The sequence below is a fragment of the Ixodes scapularis genome, unplaced genomic scaffold, assembly GCF_016920785.2.
Source record: "Ixodes scapularis isolate PalLabHiFi unplaced genomic scaffold, ASM1692078v2 PGA_scaffold0__279_contigs__length_252992795, whole genome shotgun sequence".
Taxonomy (NCBI): domain Eukaryota; kingdom Metazoa; phylum Arthropoda; class Arachnida; order Ixodida; family Ixodidae; genus Ixodes; species Ixodes scapularis.
Genome location: NW_024609835.1, coordinates 1,636,703 through 1,661,939, shown reverse-complemented (window position 1 = coordinate 1,661,939; position 25,237 = coordinate 1,636,703). Strand labels below are relative to the sequence as shown.

Here is a 25,237-nt window from a genome sequence, read left to right as displayed (position 1 = left end):
ATTCAACAATTAACGAGGCAAAAAAAAAAAAAAAGCAACGTCCTGAAATCCAGCTTGGAGATGTGAAGCATCAATCTCACTGTCATAATTTGAGGCTTCATTTCTGTTCCTTTTTCCCTTGGTTTGACGTTGTCACGCGTAGCTTACGGTTATTGGTTGCCCCGGTGCATGCGTGGTAAAATTATCGCACGGACATACAGCGCCAGAGGTGAACCATCACGGCGCTCAATATCTTTGCGGTTGCTCTCGCCGACTAGATCAATCACGCACAGTGATTGCGCCGCCATCCTGCGTTTCTCCGGTGCCTGATTGGTTCAGCATGTGATCGCAAATCTACAAAAAAAAGAAGAAAAAGAAAACGAGCACCGCAAGGAGTCATTTTTAGCGCTGCTTTATTGACACCATCGAGTCGTAGCATCGGCTCCGGTCGGACCTAAAAGGCCTCTGCAGCTTAAAATGGCGGTCATTAGTTTCGCGTAAAACACCTCGTGTCAGGTACCACGACTACTTTGTGCGAGTCTCCATTAAAATTTCAGCTCGCGATTTGAAAGATAGAGGGTATAATACATTTTTGTGAAAAACCCGAGACTGAGGTAAAACAAACGACGACAAGGAAGAGAATGAGAACGTCTCAAACCTCCTCCAGAAATCCCTGTAGGGCAACTCACTCGATACACGAGCTGTGACGTAACAGGATCAGGAGGCCGTCTCCTTTAACCGCCATCTTCACGTTGCTTCCTCTTCCGCCGTCGCACGCCTGTTGGCGTCGCGTCGGTCTCGAACGGCTCCTGAGGGGGCGGCTCGTTGAACCGAAAAATGCCTGACGTCATGTAGTATCCTGCTGAATCACTGGTTTCGTCGAGTGACGAGACGAAAATGTCTAAGTCGTGAGCTGCTCGAATTAATTTCCCGATGAAACCATAGTAGTTTGGGTTTGACCGATCTCCCCAAGCCTCCGGCGCGTGCTTGAGCCCGCCATAACTTCAGTTCACGGTAGGCAGCCGGCAGTGCCCGAGACGGCTCGTGATGCTCGGCACGTGCCGAGCTCCAGCCTGCTTGTCGCACGTGTAAGAGGTTTAAAGTTCCCTCGATGTATCGCGGCAACGCTGGTGTAGCCAAACTGGCTCGTGAGGTCGGTCCATTGGAGGAACGAATTTTGTGCAAAGAGTGAAGACCCACGGTCGCCATTTTTAGGCTGGAGAGGCCCTTTAAAGCAATGGTGAACCGAAATTTGGATTTCAGAAAGCAAAGCAGGAATGGTAGGCGGGACGCTACAATCCCTACAACACTACTCGTAAGGCGATATCTCGAATGGACGGCCGTATTTTTGGAAAAAGAGGTCGAGATTGAACCAAGCCGACGAGGCGCGTGACGTCAACATATTTCGTTTCCTCCTCTCTTCGCTTCGCCCCCTCAAGGTGGCGAGGCGGAAAAGACGCGAGGCCGTTCCCTCTCCTTTTCGACTAAACAAGACGTCAACATACCTGTCAAATGCGCCTTCTTTTTTAGAAAAATACGGCCAACCGTTCGAGATATCGCGGTATGAGTGTTGTTTTGGGGTTCGTAGCATTCCGTTGCACGCTTCTGCCGCCGTGTTCCGTGGAATCCAAATTTCGGTTCAGCATCCATTTAAAGCGAAACGGACTAGAAAGTGTGTGCTGGCCTATTTGAATATGTTGAAATGTAAAAACAAACAAAATATTAAAGTCGTTTACACTTTTCTGTAATGCCGAAATCGAGCACAGCTCTTCAGGCGCCTGACCAGGCGCGCCGTGCGCCCCTACCTGTTCAGCAGTACGAAGAGCAGACGACGCGGGTGGCTGGGGCGCTCGTCGAGCTGGCCTCGCCCTTGGTAAAGCGATGTACCCAATGCAAAAGAACGGGGCACCAGGTATTCTTGTGTACTCAAATGCTACAGAAAGGTATACACGTTTGCAAGAAAGGCTCCTGTGCGCTGCCATTTTGAGCGATGCTGGCGCCCCGTACCGTTTCCGCCATGCTGGGGTGCGCCAGGGGCACGTCACTGGGGTGCGCGATGACAAGATGGTGCCGTTTGCTGCATCGCCGATGGCTTACGTTAGCGGCACACTTACTGTCTCGGAACGCAGGAGGAGGTATCCACACAGAATCGTAGCGTCACATATTGTAGGACGGGGCATCTTTCAAGGTTGGAGCTGACTTTATAACGATCGCAGCCTCTGTTCCTGCATGTTGTGGAAGCCAGAGCTGCCGCGAGCGCAGCCATCGTTGATGTAAAGGCCATGCGACTTTTGGCGCATTCTGAAGAGAGCGCCTTGAGACTTTAGATCTTTCTGAAAATTTTCGATTTGTTACCGCTTAAGGCATTTTATTTAATTGTCCTCGCTATTTCGCTGTCGAAGGCGACACGTGTACGTTTTAGAATTATTTTTTTTTTAATTTCTTTCTGCGCTCAGTGGTGTACGCTTCGGCGAGAGACGCTTGGCAACATTGTACGACAACCAGCGAACGTCCTGGCTGGAGAGTAGGTCCGCCTCACCTTGGAGAGCTGTTCGAGGTTAAGCCGGGATCCCATTTGCAAAGGTGTATATAAGTGTCTGCTGAAAAGTTTCTTTCTGTTTCTGGGAGGTGAGTCAAGAAAGATCGCCAGAAGCATGAATCGCCAGCTGTGCGGGGGAAAGGCTTTATTTTTCCTCCTTTATCTCCTCGCGTGATTCACTGGTGCAGCTACGCTTACTTGTCACGTTACTAGGGACTTTTCGTACATCACACGCGAGAGCATGGGAGAGTTTTGCGTTGCTTGAGAGAGCCGTCACTTTGAGAGCGGAATGAGCTCGCGGCCGCCAGGAATCCGAAGCTGACGTTCTACGATAAGTTCCTAATGTGGTAGCTATGATGGTTCCCCGTGGCTGTCGACAAAAAAAAAAAAAAAAAAAACGAACATGCAGTTACCATTTTTTAAACAACTTTAAATTTGAGAATCAAGTCCCCTTTGCTTACCAGCAATTTCGTTCCCCGATGCTTAGACCGAGTAAGCGGAAAACAACTCGAGGTAAAATGAGGCAGGTGCTCGTAGCCCCTATTGCGTACCGACTTGAACGCGCAACTGAAAAGAAATTTACAGCTGTACTCTAGTTCTTTATATATTATTAAGATGGTGTAGTATGACCACAACAGGCATAATTACTTTCCAAGCAACTCTACATATTAGACACTAGAACGTTCCTGGGTCGACCAATTGGAGCGCGTTGGCAATGTTAGATGTATAAAATGAAAGCATCATAAGGAAGACCAGGGCACGACACCTAAGAAAAGTAAATAACTGAATGTGTATGCCTGAAATTCAAAGCAAATTATTTTTTTTATTTTTTTGCAGAGAGAAGAAAGTAATATTGAACGATCCTGTTATCGATCGTGTGGTGGCTTCTTTTCTTGCAGGAACTTGGGCGGCGGAGCATCTCATTTAATTCTGATCTTGCGAGAGGCTATAATTACCTGAAAAGTGAATTACCAGTTCATAATTAACATCATTGAGCTCAATTTCTATCGGCCAATGTCGTAGGCATACAGAGTCGATAACCAAACGCGGGGGTATGATTGATGGCGAGACTATGCGTGCTGACCTCCGCGAAAAAAACTGCGTAGCGAATGAAGCAAAAAGCACCGCGTCCAGCTTTCATGCTCGAGGATTTTTCTCACAAAATTGGCGCCCGTGCATGGTTTATTAAAACGCATATAAAGCATTATTTGGAGCACAATGTACACGGCTGTTAATCTAACTTTGTCAAAATACAAACCTTTATCTGAAATTCTCCAAATTTAATCGGTGATGCGGTCATCAAAGCGCAGCTCGAGTAATTAAAGAAACTGACTGGCACTTGTGGCCGTTCAGTTATCCACGTTGCTTACGAGTGTACGGCAAACCAAAGAAGTAAACAACGCGCAGACGGCCGCCTCGTCTGGAACGAATTCTTCGAACATTCCGGCGCTTTGGGGCCCAGCGGACACCTTGGCCGGCGGCCCGCTTCCGCGCGAAGGACCTCCCCCCAACTCCGCTCCCCCGATGCCGGCGTTCCGCTTCTCTCCATTAACAAAAGTACGGCGTTCCCATCCTCGCTCGGATGCAGAGCCACGGACCTGCTTCGATCGCGGGCGCATAACGTGCCAGAACCCGGGCCGGCGATTACGTGTTTCAGCGCCATTAACCACGTTGATGGTGCCAAATTTTAAAAGACCTCCTTCTCTCCCGTTTTCCTCTTTTTTTTTTTTTGTTTACTTTTTTTTCTTCGGCCGATTGGGGATTTCACGAAGGGAATCACCAGTATCCGGATGCGTGCAACTGAAGGGATGGGGCCGCCGAGCGAAATCCGTGTACAATCCCCGGAGGTTCGCTGTGCTGCACGTCGCGTGTTTGTTAATCTCGTAATCTATAATTGCGGCGGACATTTAGCGAATGCGGGCTCTCGCCCGTTGGAAACATATCCTCGCACGCGCCTCCCATCCGCTGCAAGCTCCGATTCGCTTCCGATCTGGGTTGGCTCGACACGAGATTAGCGCTATCTCATTTCGAGCCAAGTCTCATTTGAGGTTCTCTCAATGAAAATGGCGGTAAGGCTAAGCTGCCTCAAATGCCTTTCGAAGCGGTGTATTCTCCCGGTTCATCGCGTTTCTTTTTGTCCGATACATGTCTGGCTGTTCGGCACAAACCTGGCGGTATTACAGTGGTTCAGATGAATAGGGCGGATGTCTTTCACTCGGTCTCTTTGGCGGTGCATCTAGGAAAGCAACCGTCAGGGTCGTGACTGTGAGCGCAATCAGTCCGCGTCTTCTGCGCTACGTACTGTGCCCCTCAAACTTAACGCCGCCACTCGGTTTCGCAAATATTGATCCATTCAATTTTATTGCATGCTACCTAAACATGAATCGCTGCAGCTGTTGGAATACCTTCCCCTGGTTATGTTTTCATCGGGGACGCAAATCTTCACCAACCATTTTGACTGCTATGTTCAGGAATGGCGCAAAAAGTGAAGAAACCGAACCATCTCGTGGCGGCGTTAAGTTTGAGGCGCACTGTACTTCGTTGCCCTTTGGGAGCCACTCGTATACGTGAGCATCGCTGAACGCTATCCCTCGTAATAGGCGACGCGTTCCAGACGCCCGCGGACACGTGGAAGCTATAGACGCGCCCCTGCAAAGGCCTCATCGATGCTTTCATTCAGGCTGACTCGAAGAAAAGTAAGCACCTTTTTTATGTATTTATTCTTAAGGGGAGGCGCGGTTTTTGGGCGGCGCGCACTTCAGACCACTGCTGGCATGAACGCGTCACAAGTAACGGCGTTACCGGGCACGCGTTTCTTTTTTCTGGTGCGTAATAACTTACCCGTTACATTTTCAAAACGGTAACGGGTAGCGTACCTACGTTACTTATTTCAACTAACGTTTAGCTTAGTTACGTTACGCGTAACTTCTCTCCGAGGCTTTAAAAATAACACTTTCTTTTCTTTTTTTGCGCGCGCTTTTGGGCGCAAAATTACGTGAATTTTCTAGTTTGTGTTTTTTTTTTTTTGCGTTTTTTTCTCGTAAGTATTTAGGTGAAACCGTAAAAAGAAAAAAGATAAAGTAATTATGTTCGGTTCTTTACGATCTTGGCAAACAAAAATAAGACCGCGAGAGAGATTGAAAAGGCTTTTTTATTTTATTAAAAGGAAAAGGGGAATGTGTTAGCGCACCGTCGGTGCACTTGAGGGTTGACGAAATCCTTTTTATCAAGAAGAGTGGTAAACATTTCTAAAACCCAAGACGGAGGCTACAAAGAATGGACAAACACAACCAGCTCGCCTGCCTTATTACGTTATCTTTACAGGGCAAACAAGTGTGAAAGAGATATGACGTAGTAGATGTCTTGCTTATCGGGTTGTATCTCTGCAGTGTTGATGTTCCTCAAAAAAAGGAACGAAAGCACGTTCCTCGTTCCTTCTGATTATTGGAACGCGTTCCTGTTACCGTTTAAAAAAATGGAACGTATCGTTACATATATATTACTTTTTGTATTTTGCTAATTACCATATATAGTTAGTTCAAACGAAAGTTCTTTCTTTATATATATCCCATCAATTGGCAACATAAGAATATGAATGCCATGATGGAAGGACACCAGGAGAGGAAAACAACAGGAAGCAAGGTTGTATTTGTTGATATATTCATCTTTAGAAATCTCAGCGTTTTACAATATTCCTGTTTCTGGTGGCGATTCAGACAAGCCAGATGTAGTGTGAGCGGGGAAGAAGGAAGCGGGGTTAATTTTATCATTCTTTATTAAAGGGTTAACTCACATTGCACGAGCGTTTTACAGCAGCCGCCTCACCCGTTTCAATATAAGTCCTTTGTTTGAACCTAACAACAGTTGCTTCTCGATGTTGCTGTCCGCAAGACGAGTGAGTCTCAGTCTTGAAAAGTACCAGTCCCTCGTTTTGAAGGTCAGATTCCTTGTTCAGTTTGAGGGTGGAGGAGAAGGGAAGAGGGAATAAAGGTTAATGTGTTGTGTATAGTAGACGGGACCAATGTTCGAACTACAAGGATGCGTTCGATGTCTGGTAACATGGTCTTCTGTTGTAACTGTGGGTCTTTTAGTGGACGTTCAGGGAGGGCTATAGTCAGCCTTAGATTTCTAGGTGTATGAGAATTCGTGGAAGCAAAAACAGTAGCTGATTTTGACAGCTGCCTCTTTCTGTGTCTTTTTTTTTTTTTTTCTTTTTTACTAAGTTTCGTCTTTGCGCCGCAGTTTCGGGCACTGAAAAAAGAATCAATGTCCACCAGCTCGCCTGCATCCGACTGTTACGAAGCGAGGACCCCACAAAAGAATCCCTAAAATAAGTTTAAAAAAAGTTAACGAGGTCCTGCCCTTCGTGAAGTTACTGTTTTTATACTTTTTAGAGTTAAAATAAAAATTACCTCATTGGACGAAAAAAATGGAACACCGCTCCTTTCTCCGTTCCAGTATACGTGTAACGAGTTTCCGTTCCAGTTCCACCGATGCGAAATGCAACGGCGTCGTTTTTTCGTTCCTTCTAAAAGGAACGCGTTCCAGGAACGCCGTTCCGTACAACACCGTATTTTGTTTCTGGATTGGTTCTTTCCTCTCTGCTTTCGGTGTTTATTTTCTGGTTCGCCTGAAAATTAAACTTTCAGTTGATAGTCAGCGCTGTGTCCGTGCACTTCTTTTACTCGTTCTTTGTCTTTTTTTGTGTGTGTGCTGGTTTTTACTTTTGAAAATTGAACGTAGAACTTTGACCCCTCGAAGCTATGAATCAGGTCACCCATGGCGTGTGAATGAGACCTTGAGTGAAAAAGGACACAAAAGGGAAGGAGCGCTCATCTATTTGGGACAACCTCCCTCCTCGACTAAAACAAAGGGCGAGACGGAACATTTCCGTAAAGGGACACTGACAGGGTATTTATGCTCGCCGAGGTTTTTACTCGTACATGACATATGAAAGCCGAACTACCCAGAACAGAATTTGCGGCTCGAAATTCGGTTTCTTTCAGCGGGAAAACCGCCGATCGAGTACTGGCCGGTTTGAGTCTCGCTCTCTCTCTTTTCTGTGGTCACGGGCCGTTTTCTAAGGTTTAGACGCGACCAACAAATTTAACCGAGGTCGTGGGTCGTGGGTCGGGGGGAAGGCACACAGCCAATACTAAAAATTAAAAAAAAAAATTAAACCCATTTTTTTGTGGCTTCTAAAAAGCTGCAGATACGTTGATTGAAAAAAAAAAAGGTTGCACAGACAACCAAAAGCATTTTATGCGTTCACAAATCACTGCAACATTCTCAATATGGCGTCGTTTCGCGTTTCGTGGGACTCGCGGGCGGCAGCGGACGACGGGCGTGGGACGTCTACTTCAGAACCGTCGTTCACGGTACCGGCGAATTCTGTCTTCCTTCGAAAGAGAAATTTTGGACCGATCAAAAGAATTGATATTCATCCCCTGCACTCTCAGAAAATAAGGTGTATTATTACACCCCATGTCCCATATAATACACCCCAAAAACTTCAATTCGACGTACAGCTCCCCATAATCGAACAGGCGTCCCCAAAGTTTACGAGGGGCTTAATAGCCGTGTGGTACAACTTATTAAGGTAGCTGATGTACGTATTATTGACTACAAAAAAGATTATCGGAGTTTTCTTGGCCGTACTGCAAAGGCTTTGTGTTTTCTTTCTGTGGTCTTTGATACGTACTTTATCAATTGAATAAGTTATATCGCACCGTTATCAAGCCCCTGGTAAAATTTCGTGCCGTCTGTTCGATTATAGGGCGCTGTACGTCGAAATGAAGTTTTGGGGTGTATTATATGGGACAAAAGGGTGTATGGTGATACCCTTTTTTTTTAGAGTGTGGAACACGCCCGACCAGCAAGCCGATTGCACGAAGACGCCGCCAAGCCGTCGTCTCTTCTCGTGGCTGAAGACATCGCTCGCTCAAACGTCAAGCACGAAGTGCGCACTTCGAGTTGAATACGCACGCATACGGTTTCTTTACGAGGTGCAAATGTGGCCAATGCGTGGTGCTGCCCGACTTCAAGCCGGGAGTGCATGTACTGAAGGGAAATCGGCAGCAAAGTTTCCGACATACAGTCTACCTGCCGCATTACTACGCATGATTGGGTTCCTTCAGTAGCTCAGTGGAAAGACGTTCGCTTCACACGCAGAGGACACGGGTTCGATCTCTAGTGTAAGAGTATCATTTTTTTTAAACATGTTGCGATGTTTACACTTCTCTTTTTTTTTTACAATTATCCCTGAAAAGGCAATTGTTGTGGACGATACGTCGCTGAACTAAAAGGAATGGGATTCTATTTTTGACACTACCGCACAATGCCACTTTCAGATGCAGGACATGTGAAGCATCTCTTCAGGCAACATCTTGGGAGTATTCTTTTCGGAGCCGATCACGGGAATTCGCCACGGGCACTCACTACTAATTGTCAACACTTAAATGTACAAAACAACTCATCGTGAAGCGCAGAACAGCGAGCGGAATAAGCATAACTGCAAAGGAATCGCACGGCGAACGGATCCCGCAACACACTTCGTCTGCTGCACCTGGAAGAAAAAAATATATGTATACATCCCACGGTCGGGTATAGTCACGTGACTTCCGCCACTCACTCTCTCCTCTCTGCTTCTCCATGCGGCTCGAGGGTTTCGGTTTCAGTTTCGAGCAGTTGCGTTTTTTGGCTTTATTGAAAAAATACGTGGCTCCGTAGCAAAATATTAATTGGGTTTAAGTCCCACAACCATACTAAATCGCCTGGCAAAAAATGAAAAAAAAAATGGGTGGGGGGGAGGGGGGTGTCAGGGCTCCTTTAGCTTCTAAGCAAAACTACGTGTATGATTCGGCAGTCACTGCCCCTGACACATTTTTACAGCGGAGAAGGGCTAGCTAGTTTCCCGAAAATCGTGTCCGTTAGCAAACAAACGATGACACAGAACTCTGGACAGCTACCGTAATCTATAGACGACGACGGAAACCAGACAACCGGCTTGCCGGTTGTCTTGTTGCCGCCGTCGCGCATAGATAGCGGCAACCTTTCCATCCTTTTTACTCTGGCTTGCTCGACTTGCGGCCGGCCATTACTTCATTCCCACCATAGTACAGCTTCGCTGGTCTTCCTTCTTCACCAAAATGGAAAGGCTGAAAGTTTTTTTGTTTTTTTTTTAACTCTGTTCAGAGTTATCTTTTAGAACAGAAAGGAAGCTTGTCTTTAGAGACAGAAACAGGTTGAGAGGGGGGGAGGGGATACAGATGCCAGAGAGTCGCGAGCCGCACTTGGACCCGCGAGGAGCCGCAGTTGGGCCACGTCTGGCCTAGGCTGATAAATGCATGATGAAGACGGCACTCGTCTCACTCTCACATGCTTTAAAAATAATGTATGGCAAATTGCTTGGTATTTATGTTGCATACATGAAACGTTCGGGCTTAATCGCCCAGAGGTTACACTTTACAGCCAAGCACATTGACATTAGTCCGTGTAGTTTGGGAGTGCCCCAACTCAGGTGTCTAAGATCTTTGCTCATGATGTTCGTCAAGGAGATTCCGCGCAGCTAAACGCCTACGTTCACGGTGCACTTCGTGAGAAAACTAAGGCGTACCATACCCACTTGTAGCCGTTCCTGGAATGACGCTATACCGCTAATCACTAGTGATAGGCCGAACTTATACCCAATCACAAATACGGCGTCGATTCTCAGGATTCGGCACAGCCGAATATTTGCCGAGCGTTTGCAGAAATTCAGCAAAGATCCGGCAGAAACGCAAGGTTGTCAGACTTACTAACTGATTGGTTTGATTTTAGCGATAAAAAATATTTGAATACATAAAGCGTTTCTTGAACCAATTAAATAAACGTTGACATAGCGATTTGTAAAAAACGTGATATTTTAAAGTAAAATTTTATCAGTGTAATTTTTCTGCGTTTATTTGGAAAAGTAGTGACTTCAGTTGACTTCGGTCATGGCACGCGGTGATCTCTGGTACGCCTGTGTAGCTCTTTTAGTGTATGTTTGGGAACTTCGTCGATGCAAGTGTGAGCATTTGGGGTTCTGGCGGATTCCTTTGATACCGTGAATATCTTTTTTTCGTGTCGCGATAAATCCGCCGACTCAGCCTCTGCCAGAAGTCACACTATTATTTAAGTATACAATCTTTTGAATATTGCCCCCGCCTTGCACGCGTAGCTTGTAAACTGTTTAGGAACGTGACACTTTGAAGTTTCAGATGAGCAAGAACGAGTGCCTTTGTTTTGTGTTTAGTTTCGCATGAAGGTGCAAAGAACAAGAACCAAAATTTCTGAATGCACGCTAAAAGAAAAAACAGTATTCTTTTTTTATATATATGTTGCCAGCACTGCACTTGTTACGCGCGCACAGACGTCTGCCGAATCTTTGCTGAAATTTCCTCCAAAAGTTCGGAAAGTGCCGAATTTTGCCGAATCCGAACTTTGACTGATTCAGCCCATCACTATTACTCCTCCGTCGCCCTCGCTAAATCACGTGACACAGCTCCCCCTCACCCACCTCTAGGCACGTAACCACCCCCCGATAGAGCGTCGAGCAAGTTCGTCGGTGCGCAGGTGGTCCAACTCTCGCTCAACTACCTATAGCCACGTGACTCCCCCCGTTAGCCAATCAGCGTCGAGCTTCTTTTGTTCCTCCTCTCCCCCCGTCATCTAATCGGGATGGAGCTTCGCGGTCGCTTCACTTTTTGGACCACGAAATGCTGAGCAATCAGCCAAAGAACGTTTTACGTTAAAACTATGTTCGAGTAAAGATCAAATGACCTCTATATAATTGAGGCAGTTGGCTTTTCTTTTTCTTTTTTTTATTTATTTACAATTACTGCCAGCCGAAATCAATGAGCCCAGGCAGGGTGGCAATACAAAAGAAGTGCAGATATACTCGTCAAAAAGTAAACAAATTAACCAAAAAAGGTGCGATTACAATTACAATTACAGTGGTGCCATACTGCTTACGAAACTCTTTATCGCAGGGGCATTTACAACATCTGACTCAAGTTTATTCCAATCGTCTATAGATGTTGGGGAAAATGAAAATGTAAAGGTGTCGGTAAACTACGGATATGACTGAATATATTTGCTATGCTTCGTACGAGTGAGAAGTGTGCGTGAGTCCGCTGGGTCGCCCGTGTGTACGTATCTTGACATATATCCAGTGTTGGCCGGCATCAAGCGGGCTCCCAAAAGGTGCTTGAGGTGCGCCGCGTACCTTTGCTTTTTCCTTGCGCGATATCATTCCAAGAAAGTAGAAGTAGTACAGAACGTCGTTTATGGTAACAGCCGCCCTGGCGCTAACGAAGCAACACTGGAGTCGAAACGAGCCCATTTTCCCAATAAACAAAAAATAACTTAGGCATGGCATGCAGACGTTATAATGGGAACTCACCACGCGACCAAACACGTTTCTTTTCTTTTTCTTTTCGCGGTGCTAGAATCCGCAATGGAGACCGAATACCCACAAAAACGACGACATCGCGGCAATGGAGAGAGCAGCGCGGTCCAAGTCTCGATGTGTGCAAAAAGCAGAAGCAAGAAATGAGACAAAAGGGCAGCGTCGCTGGGAGTCCTCGAATGAAAGGGTTCTTCCGGCCTCGACGGCCGAAGCCTCGCGAGTTGCGGGTCCCAGTGCGTCCATCATCTGTGGGCGTTCCTTGATAAGACATCCGAGACACGCGAAGGCCCCTCTTCCCTCGGCGGCCCCGAAGAGGCGGCCGGGATCCCCCTCGCCTCTTTAGCTTGGCCCACTCGGCTCGTGGCCGCTACCGTGTACTTTCCGAGCCCGAGAGGCCTTCATCGCTTATCGAACCCCCAAATCACGCTGTCAGCCGTCTCCGCACTCTTTCTCTCTGTCTTATAAATAACTATTTCTTTTAGAAAAAGAACCTGCCACGAACATTCGTTCCTACAAGAAAGTGTTTGCTCCAGACGTGTAGATGGATTTGGCGCTACCAAAGTCCAAGCGCTGAGGGTCCAGCGGGCCGGATATTTGACTCCAGATGGCAATAATGACTCCTTGCTAGTGCCCCTGTCGCCGACCCTTCATGGAGGTGTTCTGGAGTCCATATGACGCCACCTGAGGTGAAGCCAGAAGTGTGGAGGGACACGTTCCCAACGATGGTCATGGAGGTACCTACCTTCTTGAATATCACCATTCACCCCCAGACGTCGTCAATAGTGGATTCGCGCAGCGCCGCCTAGGTTGCGTCAGCATCGCCTACAGTGCGTTTGCCGCTTTGCGGTGGCTCTCGTCGACCTTCAGCGTGTTTAGGATCCATCAACAGTGACGTCATGCGCAGGCCTTGTCTTCTAGCCGGTACCGAACCGAACGCAACAAACATACACGCTCGCCATCAAGCGTTACCGTAGGGGCATGGCCGGGTCCCGACAAGTGACAAACCGGCGAGTCAAGTCAAGAAGTCGTTTTACGTTAAGTCATAAGATAGATAGGGGATAGGGTCCTAAATATTTTGAAGAAAGCAGTTTTCTGGGCGACACTATGGCCGAGCTGAATAAAGCCGCGTTTGGCCATAGTTTCCGTGCAGTCTACAACTTTTGTAATGGGCCTATACATGCAGCAGCCGTATCGCTACTCACGGACGACTTTGAATCGCCGCAACGGATGGCACTTCTTCGTGCGCCGCACGATGGGATGGCGAACACCGGCAATGTCTCGTCGCAGTGGGCGAAAAATCCCTTATGCAATAAAGAAACAAACTATTCAGGAGCACTGATCTCAGACGTCTGAACTTCCCCCTCTCGATATCATCATTTCTTCACGAGAGAACATATTGGTGATCAAACGGTACCATAAACGAATGCGCAGGTCGTCGAACAGCTTATTTTTGTATTATCAGAGGCCCAAAGAAACAAACTACGCGGCCATGAGTGCCTTAAGGGTTTTATAGATCACAAACGTCGCACAAAACCTCAAGATCCGAAATAAGCGTTACTTGCCACGAAAAGACGAAACAAAGTTGCGAGAATGAGCACTTTCTTTATTCAGTCTTTTTTCAAAGATCACCTCGCATTGCCCGGAGGCATTATTGCAGGGGGGTTACAGTTTTGAAAAAAAAACATATCTTCATTTGTAGAGCACACTTGGTTTTCAGTCAACATATTCCACTTTGCAATGGTTTTAACAATAAAAAAGAATTCACATACATGTTTGTCCAGGCGTGATACTCTCGGATTTTGAAAACGTGATCAGTCCTAAAGTTCCGGCTTGGGCGAGTTGGTACATACTTCGGAAAAAAAAACAGCGCGAAAAGACGAGGACCAAACAAAGAAGTAACGCGAACGCAGCGCTGATCCTCGTCTTTTCGCGCTGTTTTTAATTCCGAAGTGATCAGTCCGACTAGAAGCATAAGGTGGGTGTTTTAAATATATTTCTATATTAATGCCGGTTTTATTATTGTATATAAGAAATAAAAACTTCAACCTCAACCTTTTTCGTCGGGAGGAAAGTAGTTCCCAATTCAATTCACTTTTCATTTTAGTGCAGCTCTCCCTCCAGCCATACCGACCCAGGACAAACCTAGCAGCTCTGTTTTGGATTCTTTCCAATTTATCAATCAAGGTAATTTACGAAGGGTCCCAGACAGCGCAGGCATATTCTAAAATTGGTCTGACATATGATAAGTACATGGGTTTTTTTCTGATTTTTTTTTTCAAATCAGGTTGTTATCATTTCAAATTCCTTTGAATAAAATTGAGCGCCCTGACAGCTTTCACGATCACGTCATCAACATGAGCGTTCCAAGAATAGTCGGATCATAAAGTGACACCAAGGTACTTACTTATACGTAGATTTGTTACTTATTGAGTTGTTTTCTATCCGGTAGTGACTTTCAATTTTTTTTTTCTTTTTCTTTGTAAAACAGAGGTGCACAGACTTTTTTGGATTTAAGTTCATCTGCCACGTGGAGCACCAGGTATTAATACACTCCAGATCTCGTTGCAACAGAGCAGCATCTTGTTCGTCCTCGATTTGTTTTATACACGGCGCAGTCGTCGGGAAACAACCGTATACACGAGGAAATTCCCACGGAAATATCGTTTACATAAATTAAAAACAAAAGTGGGCCTAGGACAGAGCCACTCCTGAAGTGACGTCAGCATACCCCGAATTTTTTTCCTTCAAGACAACACATAACCGAAAATCTAGAAAAACATAATCAGTTTGCCCTCCATTATCAACATTAGAAGCCTGTTCGTGATAAAATTCTACAAGCTGTGTCGTGCAAGGTAGTCCTTTACGAAACCCATGTTGTTCTTGAAATAGTATGCTGTTGTTTATTATTTGCCCCATTATTTCTGTATATAAAATGTGTTCGATGATTTTACATGAGATAGCAGTTAGTGATATTGGCCTGTAGTTCGAAACTTTGTTGTTGTTTTTTTAACCGCCTTTGTGACTAGGGACAACATGGGCGATTTTCCAGTCGTCTGGTAGGGTACCGGCGGACAGTGATTTATCGTAGATTAAATAAAGATACATCGATATAGATCCAGCACAACGCGTTAGTATACGTGGAGATAAACCATTGGGACCATTTGCCTTGGTTTCGTCGATATTTTTCAAGAGCGCCTCACGAGCCTCCATACGCTGCCCGCCCACAACAGGATTAAATCCCCACCACTGCCCGTTTCGATCTGGACTAGCATCGTACCGACTTGCGGTCGTGTATTACTAATGCGTGTTGCACATTAAAAACTTCAACCAGGCTAGCGCGGTCGTACTGCAACGGCTAAATTTCTCATATACAGCTGGTAACAATGTCGCCGCACACCAAAAAGTAGACTGACCTCACAATGACTGAACATCTAACGACAAATTTAACGTTCGCTTTTTCGAAAGGTTCATTAAACAGCTCGTAGAAAGTGTCATCTTTTATATCGTGAGTATAGAGCGTGCTTTGCTCGCTTTCCGAAATGTCAAACACATACCTGCTTGGCATTAAACATTGTATGCGGGACTGTGGATTTTGTAAACATTGGGAAGGTGCATACTATACTAAGTCTTACCTTAGCATGAACTAACTGCGAAGGCTGTGCAAGCGCGAGCGGGTAGCCTTGACTGCCTTGACTTCAGCCCTCGCTGCACGAGCGCTCGTGCAGCCGCCGAGGCTTCATCCAATGCAAATAGCTCGCGATTTTAGCACGCGTGACTAACAATAGTCCATTTTGAGGTGAGACGAAGTATAGCCTCTGCCTCGCTCGCACTTCTGGGGAATCAAAATAGGGTTGCGTTACTCTTGTTGTCCGGTAATATCACCCGTTGCAGTAATTGTGAAATGAAGAACTGGACTACTGGCATTATAAGATTATATTCTCTGCAGCCGCTGTAGGAATTTTGAACTCGACAGTTTCAGATATGAACATACAGAAGATAGACTTTACGTTTGCAATGTAGCGGCTTAACTTACAACTCTTCTTTTAGTTTATTAATTAAATCATTTTTCCAAGACGAAAGTCTCGTTGTATCAAAAGCACCATGCAACGATGTTTTGCATCACCTAAGTACTGCGTAAAATGCGCGTCTTATATTATACATACGCGCCTTACTTTCATTTTAACGTTGCAGAGAAGAATGTCTCTGCTTTAGCGTACGTGTTATGGTCTTCAAATATTCGCTCCTGTAAAGTTCTACATTTATATTCAATTTAGAGAGCTAAGAGTAGTGCTAGAAAACCCCTTTAAGCTAAAGCCGATTTTTTCGGGCCGGACTTTTGTGCAACTCAATTATTTTATTAAAATCTCCGTAATCCACAACAAATATTTCTAACCGTATGTCAGCGTCAACGGTACACCAATATCTTAAGGTGGGCTAACATTTTAATCACACAGCTAAAACCCTTAATACCTCCGCCAAGGCAGTGTTTCTTAAGGTTTCTCGCATTGCTTTGCGTCGTGAAATTGGGGTTCGTTTAAGGCAAACAAAACTAGTTTTTCGCGACTACTCCTATTACAATAGTAATCCCTTTAGCTGTAAGTTCTCAATCTAAATTGGAGTAGCTAATCAAATAAAAAAAGAAGATGGAACATAGATGAAATAAAATTAAATATTTACAATATGACAGCAATGGCATGTCTTTTCAATATCTACTCGTTTTCTAGTTATGCCCATCACGATGAGCGAACATAATACAAAAAGCGCACATCTAAAAAAGCTAATTTCTGATGCGAGGTCGAGGATCTGTTCGAGCAGATTGTGTGTGAACATAATGTGGAGGGAATCCGCTTTTTCCGGCGACTCCACAAAGGGCTCTCTAGAGCTCTGACTGTCGCTTAACCGCTCCCGCCCTCTTGCGACCTCTATACTGAAGAAAATTAATGATTTTTGTTTTAAAGTGAAACCAGGTTTTAAGCGGGTCAAATTCGCTGCATTCGTAGCGTCCTTCCGTTTGCCCCGCGCAACTTTTTGTTTTTATCTTTAGGAAATGCGTGGAAGCTTACCACAACATCTGGAAAGCCCCAGACTTATGAACAAAAACTGTGTGTGTGTGCGCGCGTTGTCCACTTTTTGTTCTTTAGTCTGGGGTTTTCAAGATGTTGAAAGTTCACGAGCAAGCCTGCACGTCCTTCGTCCTCTTTTCCGAGCTTGCTACGCCGACGACGGACCTTGCTTCGAACATCGAGGCACGTAAAAAACTGTACAACACGATAAAAAGAAAATCTTGCCACCGGCAACATTTGGTTTTTTGGCACGGGAAAGCGTCGAGACGGCCGTCGCTAAAGCCACTGGGATGAAGTTTTCTTGCATTCGCGAGATTTCCAAGGTACGGTCGTTCTACTCCGTGTGAGCGCATACGATGAACCGCATCGGACGCTACGAACCACCTGAGCCAACCTAGCGCCGTGCAGGTTTCACGTGGCTCGGTTCCCGCGCGTCGTAGCGTCGCTCCCCAAGCACGTGACGCGGCATTGCATTGGCTCCTCGTAGCGTCCGCTGCGGTGCGTCGTCAGGTGGTACGGGATTCCCAGTCTAGGCAAGGAAGCGCCATATACGCGCTTGATTCTTCGTTCTGGCGCAGGTCCCCCGGAGCCCCTGAGCAACTGCAACGTCCTCAACGCCACCGCGGATTCCCTGCAGATAGCCTGCGACTCGGGATACGACGGCGGCCTGGAACAGACCTTCCACCTTGAGGTGACCAGCGCAGTTCCACTGGTTTCGTCTTTTTTACCGCTATCTGGAGATTTTTAAGCGCACGAGTATTGCGTGCGTGTGTGTGTGTCTGGTGGAGACGCTTTCGACGCCGCTACACTTCCGGCTCTGGCACTTTTTCTTTTTTTTTCTTTTTTTGGGGGGGATTTTATTTCCGCGTGAGAATTTGATATCCTGTTCGCGCTCAAATTGGACGCGTAACCCAGATCTGGGCTGGAAAGTCCGTTGGGGTGCAGCGAGGGCGATGCGTCGGTATCCAAGTGCAGGTGTCAGCGTCTCAGTGGCCGTCGTCCTTCGGTTCAACGTGGCAGTTGCGCGAAGCGACCGGTCCCTCCAAATCCTCAGCGCGGCGCCGTCGTTTCAAGCTTTCGGGGCTGCATTAGTGGCGAGCAAACGATGTCGGCGTCGTCTTTTGGCGAAGGGACCCGTTTCGCGAACTACGAAACGATGCCGGGAGGTTTAGTAGACTGGAATGTCGATGTCACGCTGCAACTGCGAGCTTTCTTCTTTTCTTTATGCGCGGATTGGGCCGTCGTTGTGGAGTCGGATTTTGTGGATGGGAACCTTGACCGATACTAAAACTGGAAAAAAAACTAAAAAATCTCCTTTAGTCAGTCCCAGCTTGAGAAACGCAGGGCGTGACTTGGTAGGTTTTCTCGCTTGGTTATTGGTTGCTGGGCGTACCTATCGCTTAATCCGACATTCTCATGCGCTGCGAACCCAAAGGAAGAGTCCCGGGACTTGCTGCACCCTGCATTTGGTAAGCTGTCACAGGTATTATAACTATGTCGAGAAGACCGATGTTGCCCTGCTGATATCGTTTGGAGGATCCGCACAGCAGGTTTTACAGAGGCAATAGTCACCAATAATTCTGTTCCGTCCGAAACACCGCTCCCTAAAAGTTCTCTAGAATCTCTTCCTGGAAGGGTTTGACATGCCTGAAAGTTTCCCATCATCCACCCTAGTAGAGGAAACAAGTCCCATGAGCGGGAATTAGGAATTGGAAGTTGAGGTAATGGGGTGGGGAGAAATTTCAAGTTTGTGGAATACGACATGGTTTAAATTCGCCATTACGGTGTTTTTAAAAAATCTTTTTAAATATGCATTCGGTAGGCGCATAGTTTGCCGCTAGCGAAGGCTAAAACTAACGAATTAGCGGTTTTTAGGCCGATACCCACACATTATTACGTTCGCAATTTTGTAAACTGAGCTTTTTATTTAAAAAATGTGGTGGGCAAGTCGGCTGTTGATTCTTTATGATAAACCGTTTTCATTTACTTATTTATTTATTTCAAATTCCTTACGGGGGCAAACGTGAGATGACATGAAACGCACAAGAAATATAAATCGCCTGCTACCTGAAGTGAAACACGAAGCAAACACAACCAGCTTAGAGAAGCTTGCAAATACAAAACACGATTAAAAACCACCCTGCCGATGCGTGTGAATATGAATATATCTGCAGTGTTAAGATCTAGAGGGAACATAAGAAACTGCGAATTTACATCCTTAGACACCAGATTCTCCGAAAGCACATTACAATATTGAATAGACCGCGGGAAAAAAAAGTATTTAAAACTTTTCAGTTTTGGATGTGTATGACCTAATCTTTCGGGAGTGTGAAAAATAAAGTAGGGTTGCAGTAAATGTTTAGGTTTGTGTATGCCGCATTTTTCGTAATAAATGTTATGGGCAAGTTTCAAACAAAAATGTCTACGCCGGGTTTCGAGACGTTGCCAGTTTTGTATTGTCTGAACAGACTGAAATAAAAATTAAAAAAGTAAAAGTTTGTGTTTTAGAGCGGTCACACCTGGATAACACTGGTAGTTTTTGAAAACAAACCTGGCGGATTCGTTTTGTGTTATATCTATGTTGTTGTTGTTGTTGTTGTTGTTGTTGTTGTTGTTTTTTAATACTACCGGTGGGAATACAAAAGTTCACAGGAATTTTCCAGCATGTGTATGATGTTAGCGAGGTATAAAGTTTTATTTTTCAGGAGGGCTATTCCTAAAGTATTGTTAAATAAATCCTAGGACCTTGTTTGTTTTAGCTGGGATGTATTCTATGTTGTTGTTGTTTTTCCCCGGGGCAGATTGTTAGAGAAATAGGCGCCTAAATGTTTTACTTGTAATGACAAACTGATGGGAATGCTGCTAATAGGGTATATATTGGTGGGAGGAATCCGCTTCTTAGTGAATCGAATTCAAATCCATGCCCCAGCTGGAACACCAGCTTGTTATCTTCTCGATGTCCATAAGTAAATCCACGCATTCATTTAAAATGTCCACTTCACGTTAAACCAGCAATCATATAAACGTATGCTATAAGAAATGTGCGCAGCGATTTCATTAATAAATATTAAAAATAAAAGTTGCCCGAAAACGGTTTTCTCGTGCATGCCAGAAGTGCCAAGAATAAAATTATACGATTTTCTATTCATTAGCATCGCATAAGTTCTACCACTTAAGTATTCAGTTAGCCATCCAAAAATGTTATCAGTTATCTTAAGAGAATTTAGTATAATCAGTATAAATTGGTGCGGCACGAATTCAAGTTGTTTTTTTTTTTTATAAAAAAAAATGAAACCTAACTGAGGTCCTTGATAATATGCAAATTCCAGGTCGTGATATAGATCCACCAACTGAGTTGTGCAGGACAGACAAGTCTTGGAGAAATTCACGTAGATAGGGAGTAAATGCTTAAGTTTAAATGCTCAACGATGCTAAATTAAATAATGTATCTCATACGTTTTGAAGATGTCCCAAGAAGTGAAATAGGTTTATAATTTTCTGCTTTGTTTTTGGGGGTCACCTTTATGCACAGGCACTACATGAGCATTCTTCTAGTCGTTAGGCAGGTAACAATCTGAGAGCGATCTCGTGAATAGAGCATACAAGAGCATACAGAGAACATCCGAACTTTCTCTTATTACTATTTGATGTGCCGCCAGGACCGGGACACTCATCAAGTTTAAGTAATTGTAAAAGTTTAACGAGGCCATCAGAAATATTTGCGAGTTGATGCATTTCGTATGGCTGAAAAGCGGGAGAGGTCAAAAAGAGCCCCAAAAATAAGGAGAGGAAAAACTGATTGAAAAGATCTGCCGAAGCACGTTGCTTCGTCTCGATCGTCGTGTCCGTCCGGATTCCTCCATTAACGAAATACCAACTTGAATTTTTTTTTATTGTTTCGCACTAGCTGCAAAAATTCCCTCGGGCTCTTCTTTAGGCGATTGGTTAGGGTTCCGTGAAATGTGTGTTTAGCTATTTTTGTTAGGCTCTGTGGAGTTTTCTTAAGCAATTTAATCGAGTATGGGCGGTAGCCGTAGGGGCTTTATGATAATGAATGATCCCAATGTCATACATTAAAAAACGCTATTTACGATGAAAGTAAATTAGGAGATCTTAGGTACTTTTTCTACGCTTAAATTGTCGGAGTTTCTCGTAGAAAGCTCCGGTAGCAGGCTTTTGTGGCCTTTTGTTGATTTCTGAAATTACGATACGAGCTCCTGTGCAATTTTTGTCTCAAAGCAGATTGGTCATCTTAAGCGATAATTAGCGAGTGGGCGCTGTGGCAGTTCTGTCGGCACCGAACGGTGACATGGGGAATTAAGCCCACCGACGGCTCCTGCTTCCTGCAAACATCAGTGGGATCAGTTCTCGAAACGCACCCCACGTAACAAACTACAGCTGCCGCAGCACCATTTCTTGTTATTGCAACCTTCCGAATCTTTTAGCTCTACAACACGTTTCGTCTTTTAAACCCCTTTTGACTGGAAATAGGAGACACTCCGAAACATTAATCCAGTTTTCAGTCGCGAAAATAGGTATAAGCGCGTGAAATCTCTAACTTTAAAAAATAATAACACCGTTTTTTTAAGAATATAGGTTATATAGCTCGCAGAACCTCGAAGGCTATTTCAATTTCGATCGGAGGTGCTATCCTGGTCATAATGTTATGCCCTCTCCCCCCTGGGAACCGCGCGCTCCCATTGACCAGAGCGCGCGTGATACTTTGAAGCTGTTGCCGCGGGAAGGTTCGCAAAACACGAAAGCACCCGTTTACCACAACAGTTGCCTTTCAACTTGGGATCGTGACGGCGAATCGACGTATGACCAGTTATGACGTACGCGGCACGTAGTTGCTTAACTAGATTAACTTCGCTTCACCGTAGGTGCGAGCTAGTGCGGGTCTCCAAGAACAGGCTTTCAACGTCCCTGTCGAGTAAACGCGCTTGCGCACTGCAGGCATCGTTCGGGGCGATGTGCTTCTGTGTCGATCGCACGGAGTGAAGCCAGCTTTATACTTCATTCACCCCTAAGCTGAGACTGTACTCTGTTTCACACTTAGTGTGCAACGCTGTCAAAGCTACTGGCGCGAGCATGGCTCTTGATGTCGTTGATCATTTGCACGCGTTCTCGCGCAAACAAAACCATAGATGAAGCCACGCGCTCGCGCCAATAGCTTTGACAGCGTTGCACGCTAAGTATGAAACAGAGTATAGAAGCTCCACCATCAGCGCGAGCTCGCTGGTTTCCGCTGTGGTTGCGCGTGCCTGCGCGTTCACACTTGAGTTGTTAGCAAAGGCCCGCGCTGAAGGCGGAGCTTCTAGTCTCAGCTCAAGCTATGCCTATAGGGTGAACGGAGTATAGACGAGGTTCTGGAACGTAAAAAAATGGGGGAGACGCTCGCTGCGCAACGATTACCGTTGCGCAGCGAGCATCAATGACGGCGTTTCCGCGAGCATGCGGTTGCCTTCGCGATGCACGATGACTGCTTCCGATGGCAATGCAGCTTGTCGAAAAGCACAGTGCGATGGCTGTGTGACCGGGAAGAGAGACGGCGACCCTCGAGCAGCAGGTACTCATGGCGCCGAAATTGTTTTCGCAACGGGGAGCTGTACCAGGGCGTGGTCGCCACTGATGAGCACATGGCCCAGTCGACGGCGAGGTAGTCAGCAATATCGAAATAAGCCAAATTATCTTTATTATAGGACACCATAGGCAGTGTTACGGTAGCTTTATGAGGATGCAGTAGGGGTGCAAGACTATCGATAGTACTATCGATAGTCGACTATCAAAAAACTATCGATAGTCTAATATCGATAGTTCTGCGACACTATTGATAGTTTTGGAAAAACTATCAGATAGTCGATTTATCGATAGTTTTCCATCACTAGGATGCAGGCAAAGCACGCACTTAAGGGAGGAAACAACTTGTCCGAAGGCTGCGTTCACTATTCAGTCCCCGCAAAAGTTTTACGACGTTAACAAATTCCACACACTGAATGTTGAAACAAAACGCGTTAGTTTTGCAAAGCGCTGGCAAGCTTACATAGCGTTTAACATTGTGCCCCTTCGTCGTCCGATGGATCAGCAGTCAATGCTGTACAAATCTCGCTGGCTCGTTTTTTTGTCGCTGCGATTGCTGACGGTCATACAGGTACGAGAGGACGCATTGCTCGCTCCATGTCAAAATAAGGTTCGGAATCTCGGCATGTGATAGCGCTGAATGAAAAAAATGTTTCTTACCGTCTCCATACTCTGAGCTACAACAAACACAATCAGATTCAAGTTTTATAAGACCAACAGACGTAGAAGCCGAATTCGGCATCTCGTCAAGGGTCATCGTGCTTTTCAAACCGGTACTGCCGCCCAATGGACTCAAACATCCCGAAAGCATTTCGGTGCGCGTTGGTCGAGCCGCCGTTCCATAAGCCAAACCCTTGTCGCGGTGAAATTCACTAGCATCCCGACCATTTTCTTTCGAGTCGATCTCGCCAAAGGTACGGTTGTCGAGTACTCCCGAGTAATCTAGGCCCTAGGTCATTTTACCGTCACAACCCGAACTCAAAAAGCAACAGTTTCATTTTGCTGGGACCTCCTCTCCCCCTTCCCCCCCCCCCACCCCCCCCCCCCCCCCCCCCGCAACAAAATCCCGGCTACGTGCCTGCTGCCAGGGTATTATTTCCGACTTCTGGTTGGCCACATAGGAATTTGCGAAGACGTCCTCGAGCACGCCCAGCCCGCTTTCGACCAATGGCGCCTCCTCATCTGCCTCCTATACTTCCCAACGAATGGCCAAACTCTCTATATATACGGCTCTGACTCTCCTCTCATCAGTTGCCCTGCCGCTCTACCTTTTCACTTTCGGCAGCCGCGTCAGCCGCATCTCGAGGCGATCTGCCAGGCTTTGTCAGGAAAGAGGAGACTATGCCCCGGGGTAAAGTCTAAAATACACCCTGAACCGTTCCCGAATCAAATTTGTGAAAGCAGATTTTGTAGGAGGTTTTTCTACGCTTTTCTTTTGTTGTTCGACGAAGGACCTATGCACCGAAAAACATTTCGTCATTTCTAACAGTTCAGCTAACGACGCCGGTTTCGCTTTATCGTGCAGTTAACCCCGGTAGAGTTGTACCAACATTACGACAAAATTAATTTTAAAACAACAATTATCTGAAACGAGACCACTTGAAACGAAATAAATTTAAAAAATATGCGTATAAAAAAGGGGGAGAAGAAGCCACGCGCAGTATATATTGCCTGAAACACGGCCGATAAACATCTTGCGACAAGCTTTTTTTTTCTTTTTTTTTTTTTGACGCAAGTTTTGATGCGTATTTTTTCTGCGAGGCGACCACTGTTCCATGAGTCATCGGTCCACAAAGATTAATAACTAGCACCTCTCATCCGTCGTTCCCGTAGTTTGCTTTTCGCCCGCGGGAGCCTTCTAGTGCAGTCGGAAGAAAGATACACGGTCCAGTCCGCTTACAGGCGCCATATATCCTTTCCGGGACAAGATGCGACCGTCACTGCCGTGTCACTGTACCCGGAAAACTTGGGCTTTTTTTAACGGTGATCGAAGCTCGCTTCAGTGGCCGATAAAGCTCCGACTCTATAACCGAAGAGGCCTGTATCTGGCGTCCAGTATAGTCGGCGGAGCTGTCTGCGAACCCTTCGATGAAATACGATTCTTTGCCGCGCGGCGGTGAATGAAAGAAGGGAACATACGTAGAAGGCGGCTGCCCGAAAACGTCAGTGTCAAATGACGGTGAGGAGAGGTAAAATACGAGGTGTGTGTGTGCGTAAGCGTGCGAGTGTGAAAGATGTGCTATCCGTTTTTTTTTTTTCCTGGTCCTGCGCGTCTCTACGGTTACGGTATGTTGACGCTACGTGCGAGTCTGTGTGTCCATCTGTGCGCGCGTTTGTGTTCGTCTGAGTGCGTATGTTTGTTTGTGCTTATGAAATGTCTGTTGTTTATGTGTTCGGAGGTTGGTGTGAGTATGTATAATTTTTACTAACGTGTGTGTTCGTGTGCCTTTGTGCGTATATGTGCACGTGCTCGAGCGAATTCATTTAAAAGCAGCTATCTAGTATTAACGAAGAAATTTGGGCTACTGTGTATTTCACTATTAAAAATTAAAAACAGCGCAAAGACACGTACAAAAACGAGAAGGTAGACGAACAACGCGCTGACTTACAACTGAAGTTCATTCGCGCTAACATGGAGTATAAATC

General features: G+C 45.8%; 1 protein-coding gene across 1 annotated transcript in view; it reads left to right on the top strand.

Moving 5' to 3' along the window:
* LOC8036413 (nephrin) overlaps positions 1-25,237 on the top strand; it is a 241,238-nt gene that overhangs the window by 178,039 nt on the left and 37,962 nt on the right. The window contains exon 9 of the mRNA XM_042289072.1: positions 17,590-17,702. Coding sequence (XP_042145006.1) covers positions 17,590-17,702 — 113 coding nt within the window. The remainder of the gene's footprint in view (positions 1-17,589; positions 17,703-25,237) is intronic.